The 10000-nt window shown below is 43.1% G+C and overlaps 1 protein-coding gene and 1 long non-coding RNA gene across 7 annotated transcripts in view; one reads left to right on the top strand and one right to left on the bottom strand.

Annotated features, from left to right (window-relative positions):
* The window catches only part of LOC147031282 (uncharacterized), a 90397-nt gene extending 88647 nt beyond the window's left edge, over positions 1-1750 (top strand). For both annotated transcript variants that reach the window (XR_015052681.1, XR_015052686.1), the window contains exon 4: positions 1-1750. This exon is cut by the window's left edge and continues 857 nt beyond it. This is a non-coding gene — a long non-coding RNA (uncharacterized LOC147031282).
* Positions 1-10000, bottom strand: part of LOC147031281 (serine/threonine-protein kinase SIK3-like) — a 234846-nt gene that overhangs the window by 33028 nt on the left and 191818 nt on the right. For 3 of the 5 annotated variants that reach the window (XM_085861070.1, XM_085861050.1, XM_085861060.1), the window contains 3 exons: positions 6715-7036; positions 3848-4331; positions 3635-3683 (listed from right to left, as the gene is read on the bottom strand). In XM_085861070.1, the coding sequence (XP_085717196.1) occupies positions 3635-3683; positions 3848-4331; positions 6715-7036 (855 nt within the window). Of the gene's footprint in view, positions 1-3634; positions 3684-3847; positions 4332-6275; positions 7037-10000 lie in introns of those variants that run through there. The other 2 variants (XM_085861075.1, XM_085861084.1) reach the window with 2 other exon arrangements.

The raw sequence follows: 10000 nt of genomic DNA, 5'->3' as shown, positions 1-10000 counted from the left end.
ATTAGATGGGTTTGTATTTGATTGGTTTCATTATATATATCCAAAATAACTCGAATTAAAAACAGGAAAACTAAACTTGCACTGACAGGATGGCCTAGACCCTAGAGGTACATACACTCACCTCTAAGCTGTCTCGCTTGGGTTTGAATCTTGACACAGCTATAAACTGTCATCCCAATGTTGATTCATCACAGGCAGGGTGATTCATCAATGTGTGTTGTTGTCCCTCGGATGGATGTTAAATGGCCATCCCATCTACCAGCATTCGTTGGTGGACATTAAAGATCCCATGGTGTTTTTTTCAGGAAGAATAGGCGAGCTATCGCAGGCACCGAGGCCAAATTCCAAATTCCTGGCCAACCCAACAGAGGGCATCAGCGGCACAGCCGCACCCACAGCCGATGCTGCATACGAATGAAGAAGTTTCTTTTTTAGAATCACAAATCGAAATTAATAGTAATAAAATTTACACCAAATTATTTGAGAAATGACATGCTTTTCCATTCCACAATGTACGAATGCCTTTCTTTGACAGCAACATTCCGAATAAGTTATTATTCTATGGTACAGTTGCAGGTGAAATTTTTAGGACAGGGAGAGCAACCACAAACAGCACTGAACTGATCAAAAGATTAAAGCCACTAGTCAGATGTACGCCAACACGGGGAGCTACAGTTAGCAGATGAAAGCTAGTTTTCTCCAAGATCATAAAACGACACAAAATACAATAAGTAAAAACATTTTTTAAATTACATTTTCAGTGGTTGCTCGGAGACGCAGTGGAGCATGTAGAAAATCCGTTATAAATAACAGTTTAAGTATTTGAATAACAGTTTGATTCAGAGGTAAGTGGGGTTGATGTGCTGGCTGGTGGACATGTCATCTTTAATGTAAGGTGAGCATGATTTAATGTAATGTCATTTCATGGAATGTGATGTGATGAATGTGATATGTGATAATACATTAAATCCTCCAACGAGAGAAGTTTGAATCGGAATGTTGCATTGATGGGTTGACTGAACGCAACTGAGGCCGGGGATCTATTGATGTGGCTCCACAGCCGAGGTTGTGAATTTGCCGTTTGGAGAGGTTCTGGGCTGAAAGGATCAAAACCTCAAGGAAGGATGGTCAGATGTATGCAAAAACATCCAGCTGATGATCCGGGCAGTCAGTTGCTTCCAGGTTAAGATTATTACTTGAAGTAAGAGAACGAACTATTTTGAGGTTTACAATTTAAATAAAGTTGAATGCAGAATGTGAAATTAACATCATTTTTTTTTTTTGGATACATAGTCAAGGCTTGTGGAAAAGCTGGAACACAGAATGGATCAGGATGCAAAATAACAAAAGAAACAGCAGGAGGAGGAGGAAATGGCAACGGCAGGGCAGAGGGAGAAAAAGAGACACGGATACAGACAAACAAGATGCGAGTAACGATGAGGGGTCGGGGAGAAAGTAAGGGGTGGACAAGATGGATACATAAACAAAATTTTGGGAGCAGTGTGGGGTGGTTTAACCGGTGTATAAAAGATTATGGTTTTGGATGGTATATGATTTAAGATGGCGGTGAACAGCTGGCTTGAGGACCCAGTGGAAAGAGTGAGGTGGAAGAGAGTGTGGAAGTTGGTTCCACGGGTGGGGGGAAAAAAGAGGAACAAATGGGTGGAGGTGAGCAGTGTTTCTGGATTTTGGCAGTTTCATAAGGAGGGGGTTTCCTGGTGGATCGCGTGCGTTCTGTAGATACCTTGGAGCTGGGGGGTGGAGGGGGAAAAGCACGGAGGCGGCAGAGGGTGCAATACCAGAAAGGAGGCAGAAGAAGACAGAGAGACCACCTACCGGTCGGCGATGGTGAAGTGATTGGCCCATACACTTGACTTCATCACCAGAGATTTCAATGATCTTCAAGGCCTTGGTTTCCACGGCATCAAGCTGAGCAAGGTATGAGGCAGGGGTGCCAGCTCAGATTTCCACCAAGCTGCAGCCAAAAGCCTTGCAGGTGGAAAGGAGCTCAGGTATGCTAAGGAAGGACTTTGCATAACGGAGGATGCCCAGCCGGCATCTGGCTTGGGAGGCCAACTTTGAAATGTGGTTTGCCCAAGAAAGATCATGGCTGAGAGTGAGTACCAAGAGTTTCAGTGACTGAACGTCTTTGAAAGGGTTGTTGACAAAGTAGATGGGAGGGTTTGCGGTACGGTCCTTTCAGAGAGAGAGAGAGAGAGAGCGAGAGAGAGATCTCAGGATTGAAAGACATGTTCCAAGTGTTTGGCCAGTTTGTGATTTTGTCAAGATCTGAGGAGAGGGAAGAGGCTGCTGCCTGTCTGTCAGGAGGATGAGCGCTGTCACGGCATAGTGTGGAGTCGACAAAGAGATATAGAGGATTTTCCAGAGTCAGTGAAATCATTGATGAAGATTAGGAATAGTATGGGGCCTAGAACACTGCCTTGGGTTTCTTCAGCCTTGACAGGGAGAGGAGATGAAAGAGTACTGCTTGAGAGCTACACATTGTCTATGGGAGTGGAGGAAGTCAGGAATCCAAGAGTATAGAGTTGGCCTTGGATTCCATAAGCAGACAGTTTGGAGAGCAAGGCAGGATGCCAGACTGTATCAAAAGCTCAATATATGTCCAGAGAGACGGCCCTGATCTCACGTCTGATATTGAGGGCCTCCGTCCATTGTTGGTAGAGTAGAAGCAGCATGTCCAAGGTAGAGTGACATGGTCTGAATCCCAATTGATTATCTGAGATGAGGGGAGAAAAGGAATGATTTTATGTCAACTGCGATGATGGATTCCATGACCTTGCTGATGATTGGACATAAGATAATTGGTCTGTAGTTGAGGGGATCCGTTTTTGCACCTTAATATTTCATGCTATGATGTTAGCCAACTTCCAAGTCGATGGAAGATGATGGAGGGCAAATAAAAGGGCAGAGGGTGGAAGCGCAAGAGCAGTGGATCAGGTTTTTTAGGACTCGTGAGCTGATACCGTCTGGCCCAGTTGCCGAATCAGAATTGAGGGTTGCCAGAAACTTCTCCACATTCTCAGGTGCAGGAGCATGCAACACATCTCACGTTCAGGATGTGGAGAAGAAACTTCTCCACATTTTCAGGTCATCCATCTCTCAGCAACACATCTCACATTTTCCTCAGATGGCCTCCAGCTCTCCTTCCATTCACATTCATACTTATACACGTCTTCACACAACTGCCCACCCACGTCCTTTCCACATGTCCAAACCATCTCAACCTACCCCTACGCATAACCTCACTGATGCATTGTGTACTTAACCCATCTCTTAATTCCACATATGGTTTACTATCCTTCAATGTCACATTACACATCCACTTCTCCATTCTCATTTCATTTCGTTTACACCTCTGTTCGTCATCCTTTTTGACCACCCATGTTTCACTGCCATACAACATCACGCTTCTAATGCAAGCTGCATACGGGGTCTCAGGGGTCGGCTAAACGGTACAAGGTGTACAATAAATAAATAAAAATTGTGAAGAACAGATATTAACAAAACGAAGTGTGTGTGTTTGTGTTTTTCCGACAAAATGCTTTATTTTGTTGGTCAGATAGTGTAATAGGAGGTAATTTGGAGATTAAAAAACAAGTTGAGATAAACTTACCAAGCACATGTGATGCCATGTTGGAGGAAACAAAGGAGGAAGGTGGTAGCTGATGAACAGAAGGGAGAAGAAGGTGAGGAGATAAGAAACAAGACAATTTTATTTTTAAATCTAAAATTAAATAAAGCAAGTAAGCTCGACACTTTTAAACAGACCGATTCAATACAATGGCAGCTTTTTCAACCAGCTTGACAATTGATGCTTCTCCCTTACCTCCCAGGCCTCATTCCCTTGCCTCCCCAGCCTCTCTTTTTCAATGTACTCCCCTGTTTCATCTCCTTGCTGTACCCCAAAACCTGTAGAGGACTGCGGATTGGAAAGGGAGGTTTGGGTCTGGGAGGGAGGTGCCGGATTACCAAACCCTAATGGTGGAGAAAGGTCAAAGCCTAAATAGCCCATGGCACTCCTGTGTGCAACTCCGAGATAAAGCTGCTGATGTGGGACGAGGGGAACAAATTGTGAGAGATTAGAGTTGGGTGAAGCTGCCACAGAAGTAGAGTAGCAACATCCTGAAACACAGGCATTGGAGGGAGTTGTGCTCTCTCTCTCCGTTTCACACGCTCTCCTGGGAGGAATAAAATTTGCAGCATATTTGGAGATGGTCAGATCCGAGTTAGGGGATGATTGGACTTGAGTTGAAGGATAAAGAGGAGGAAGTAATTTTTGGTCGAAAGGGAGGGGAGGAAGATTCTGAAATCTGGAGTGATAAGGAAAAGGGACAGAAAGCACAAAGGGGGGGAGGGATATCAAAGTGAAATTGATATTTGTTTTCTGTTCATCTCTGATTTTTACCCTCATCCATTATAATTACATAATACTGTACAAGCTTTTTTTTTGACAACAGCTTAGGTTAAAGCCTCATTTTCCTTCCACCTGTTAATCTCTTTGTTCAACATGTACATTTCAGCATCTATCTATAATTCCAGCAATGTGTGTGTGTGCGTGCGTGCGTGCGTGCGTGCGTGCGTGCGTGCGTGCGTGCGTGCCTGTGACCACTGTTTCTCGACAACCACTGGTCCGATCTAATTGAAACTTGTCAGATATATTGCTGGGGACCTGAGGATGTGCCTTTTCAAGGTTTGATATTAATCGGACAAGTGCTTCCCAAGTGATGGCCATTTATTTACCAACCAATGACGAGACACGTTGCTGCGTGGGCATGGCCGATGGGGGAAGGGAATCTCAGCCGCGTTCCCCATTACGGGTTACAACATACGGACTTCCGGAGAGTGATGACTTCGTGTATTCTAAGAATTTCTCGATTTCTTATGCGCATTTATAGATAAACACAATGCCCCAAGTTATGATCGTTTTCATATTAGACGGTGCAAAATTTTGGTAACATCAGAGTGAGCTGGTATGCTCCGAACCAGGAAGTAATTTTTTTTTTGCAAGAACGTTTTTTTCTTTTTTTCTCTTCTCTTCTCTTTGTGTTTTTCCTTGCGATGACATTGCGAAAAGGCAAAATACATTGGCGCTCATTGAATAATTGGCGGTTAAAACTAAATTGCGAATAATCGTAACTGCAATATGCGAACTTTTGGGGCCACGCACGTACGGGCACGCAATAGCGAAGAAACGGCCTGCATGGTTGTTGTTTCTTGCTCGTGGTTTGAAAGATTTTTTTTTTACGGGCATGTACTAGTATTTAACAAATGAACTAAGAAAGAAAACAGAAAAAGAAAGAAATGGCAGTGATGACCTTGACGAGTGAGAATACTGGGCAATCCTTATTTTGAGAGCACACGTGTAGGACAGTGGCCCTTAGGTTGAAGTGACTTGCTCGGTCCACATCACCACTTCTAGAAGAGTCAAAGTGGCAATTGCGCCGGAAGTTGGTTGACAGAGTGAGAAATATTCGGACTTTTTTATGGTCTACTCTTATTGTCTTCCCCATTACAAGACGTTCTGAATATGATTATTGGTCCTACCCTTTGACTGTACTCGGCTATCTCTCTCTCTCTCTCTCTCTCTCTCTCTCTCTCTCTCTCTCTCTCTCTCTCTCTCTCTCTCTCTCTCTCTCTCTCTCTCTCTCTCTCTCTCTCTCTCTCTCTCTCTCTCTCTCTCTCTCTCTCTCTCTCTCTCTCTCTCTCTCTCTCTCTCTCTCTCTCTCTCTCTCTCTCTCTCTCTCTCTCTCTCTCTCTCTCTCTCTCTCTCTCTCTCTCTCTCTCTCTCTCTCTCTCTCTCTCTCTCTCTCTCTCTCTCTCTCTCTCTCTCTCTCTCTCTCTCTCTCTCTCTCTCTCTCTCTCTCTCTCCCCCCCCCCCCCTCTATCAAATGCAGCCTGTGGCTGCTGATTGCATCATTGGTTGGGACGCAGCTATGCCGCTGATGCAGTGTCCCCCTTACCAGTACACTGGTGCTCATTTTGCCGACCTCGGAAGGATGACAGGCTGAGTCAACCTCCTGGTGTATTTTTTTAATTCAGCGGCCAACGGGGCTTGAACGCAGGACCCTAGGATCCCAAGCCGCCACCCTAACCACGAAGCCAACACCAGGCTTTCGGCTATTACTTTGGCATAGTTAAACTATCATCGACCAACTGAATAAGTAAGTGCAACTTCAGCCTGTGCGCTATTAAACTGAATTTCACACATATTGTTTTATATATAAAATAAACCTATCATTTTCCAAAAAACAAAATTCAAAGCACATGCAGAATTTATTTGGTAATGAATGATATGAATCAACGATATTTTTAAGGATGCAAAAAGATTTCGATGCATTGTTGTTCTGCAATGCAAATGTTTCATTCGAAGGTTATTGCGCTTATTGATGAGTCATAGAAAGCACGAAACCGACATTTTTAATCACGTTAAATGCCACCGAAAAATGAACCCCTGCTCTCAATGAACGATCAAGTTGCCAAATTACAACAATTCCCGAATCAACGACAAGTTGGAGAATGTTAAGTGCCGTGGAAAACGAGGTAAATAAACAAAAGAAGCACTTTCACCACCAATCGTGTTCTCACCATTCATCATCAAAGCAAAACAATATCATCAAATGATACTTTGTCCACCCCAAACACCCCAAACCCAAACCTTTTTGTCTTTGGAAAGTCAACTCCAGAGACCCCCACCTCTGTCTTTCTGTGGTCTCTGGACTCAGGTGATTGTTGAATGAATTACTTCCTCCAGATCCACGTCCTGAAGCCACAACACAACTCAAACCTGGTGAGGAGGGGTATCCACCTGCACTTGCCCTCACAACAGAGTCTCTTCCATCTAACGAGCCAACGTAGCAGGAAGAAGGCGATTGAGATGAAGATGATGTCGGCAATTCGAAAGTCAATCTTTCACTTCCTTCCTCACGAGTAAACCGAGGAAAAGAGGCAGGGGAGTGGAGAGGGTGTGTTTGAAGAGGTGGTGTGTTGAGGGGAGTATGAAAATGATGAGGGGAGGCTGGAAGAGAGAAATAGAGAAAAATAATATTAGTTGCTGTTTTACTTCTACTGTCACTCAGCAGGTTATATTTTTTATTTGCATCACAGAGGAAAGCTTTCTCAGGTCTGCGGGGATTTTCTGGTCGCCGAGCTCAAAGGACTTAAGCTCAGAAACATCCATGTGTTGCATATGAATAAACTTTTGACAAAAATATGCATTCCGACAAAGTTTAATTTCGTTAGTAAATTGGAAACAATTTAATTACATTGACTGTTCGTGTTCTTGCATTTTATATGACAAAAAGTTTCCCAAGGAGTCACCAGCTGTGATCGCTTGAAAAACCGAATGTTATTTCCTACTACAATAACAACAGCTTCTTTAATGGACACAATTAATCCCCACCTTGTTTTTAGGTCAGGAAAAAAAAAAAAAAAACTACGACAGTAAACCATCAAATATCGTGGGGGTTACGTTCCTGGAAAATGCGCCGCAGATTAATCCCCACCTTTTTTTTAGGTCAGGAAAAAAAAAACTATTATAGTAAACCCTCAAATATCGTGGGGGTTATGTTCCTGTTAAATGCGCCACGATAGTTAAAAAGAAGTGCCAATGGGAAAAGGGGGGGTTCGGATCCTGGGCTTCGAGAAAACAGAGGAAGGTCGGCGGCCGCCAGAAATAAACACATTACAACTGAAACAAACACGTGAAATATATACAAAGCATGTTAACATTGAAATAAACATGTAAATTAAATAAATACGGTGTAAAACTACAAGGGCACCCGGTAAAGTGAAGGGACCTCCACCCAGATCCGGATTCGGATGTTCACCAAAACCAAATTAATTTGTCCTTGTCACTCACCCATGTCCACCAGGTTTCATCCGAAACCATCCACAACTTTTTGAGATATCGTGCTACATATTGGTTTTGGTATCACTTTCAAAATTATAACATTCGGATCTTCAAACAAAATGTAATAAATTCGTTCTTGTCACACACCCAAACTGCCCGCCAAATTACATCCAAATCCGCCCACAACTTTTTGAGATATCCTGCATACAAACAAACATACAAACCGACAGGGGTGAACACATTACCTCCGTCCATAGCATATGGTAGACATAATAAAGAAAAACACAAGACTTTGAACTTTTTCATTTATTCCAAAACAGCGAGGTGGGTGAGGGTAAGAATATTACGTACTCTGCTGTAAAGAGAAAACTCAAGACTTGGCTCGGCATGATGCTGTTGGAGTGGGGAGCGGGGGGGGGGGCATTCAGCAACCAGAGCAGTGTTGGCTTTACCACAATGTCGTCTGTGCTGTCTTTGGCTGGTTGTCTAAACCTCAAAAAGTGTTGGCTTTACCACAATGTCGTCTGCTGCATTGCCACATAGGAGAAGGATAAGACGATCCTTAGTTACCTTGAACCCCGGAGCAGATCTTTCCTGCTTGGATGGGAAGGTATGAGATGGCATTCTCTTCCAGAATAATCCCATCTCGTCAGCATTAAAAACCTGCTCTGGCATAAATCCCTTGGCTTCGATTTGTGCCATGGGCTGCGGTGGGTAGTTTTTTGCACCATTATGGTCTGCCGATGCTGCTTCCCAGAATAGTTTTACATGATGGAGGTCAAATCTTCTTTTGAAGTTCGCAAACCAGCCCTCGCTGGTATGGAACTTGTAGATTGGCATGCTTGAACTGGAACCTTCGGCCCCGGGTGCCCCGTGGAACTGTTGGTAAATGCGTAATGATTTCTCCTGTATCACCGATCCACTCAAAGGCACTTTTTTCCCGTGTTTGGTCCTCAATCCAATTATTAAATGCTTTTTCTATCCTTTCAATACGAGGATCATTGGACTGGAATAAGACTTCTGCGTTTTACGGAGCGCTGGCGGCAACACTTGCACGAATATTTGACTGTTTTATGGATATACTGCACAGTAGGATTGATCTCAAAATGTTGTGGACGGATTCAGACAAAACTTGGTGGACAGGTTTGGTGTGTGACAAAGACAAATCAATTCGATTTTAGTGAAGATCCGAATCCGGATCTGGACACAATAATTGTTTTTAATTTTTCTTTTTCTTTTCAGCGATTCTTCACCATTGAGAGATGAGGCTAAAAATGATAGATAGCACGATATCTCAAAAAGTTGTGGACGAGTTTGTTGGGTGACAAGAACAAGCAGATTCAGGTTTGGTTCAGATCTGCATCTAGATCCGACCGATCAGTGGGATACAAAATTTAAACTGTTCAGCGTGGTGGAGGAATGCGCTCTTCCGAGTGCTGTTCTCGTTGATCCCGTAATGGCAGCCCACAGATGCTGCACTTTCACCTCTTGCCAATTGATCTAACTCCTCCATTTTTTTGCCCCCAACGTCATAACCTTACTTTGCCTTTTGGCACAACTAATTTTGTCCATCGTTTTACGTTTTGGGCACCATTAAATACCCAAAACAACAAAAAGCTCAACATGGGATGTAATTGTACATGTGGACGCAAATGATGACTCATCTCAGCTCAAAAACCGTGATTTGTCGAAATAAAATTCCACGATAACGAAATTAGAACACAATAGATTGTCCACGATTGGTTGAAACTCACAATATTTGAGGGTTTACTGTATATAATGTGAACCATGTTGTCTGTCCATGCATTCATCTGTCTCCCGTTCATTGCAGCTGTTTTCCATGCTGCATTTGAAAAGCTGCTGATTAATTGTATTGCATCAAGAAAAATTAAATAAAAATGCAAAATAACAAATCATTTATTGTCCCTTCAAGTAATCTTTAAAATCAACATGAATATCTGGATTAAAGTAGATGTAATATACATGGAATAACACACTATTTAAAATAGCTCTATTTTGCCGTCTTTTTCGACAAATCCAATCAATGCCGCCCGATGTTGCACCACAATTTCACGGTGGGTGGTAGAAGTAGCTCTGAGTGAAACCAAGGGTAAACACACAACCTTTTTA

This window comes from Eptatretus burgeri, chromosome 2 (assembly GCF_056783735.1).
Source record: "Eptatretus burgeri isolate ZD-2024b chromosome 2, Ebu_testis_v1, whole genome shotgun sequence".
Classification (NCBI taxonomy): domain Eukaryota; kingdom Metazoa; phylum Chordata; class Myxini; order Myxiniformes; family Myxinidae; genus Eptatretus; species Eptatretus burgeri.
The sequence above is the reverse complement of the archived record's forward strand: the minus strand, read 5'-3'. Positions and strand labels throughout refer to the sequence as shown.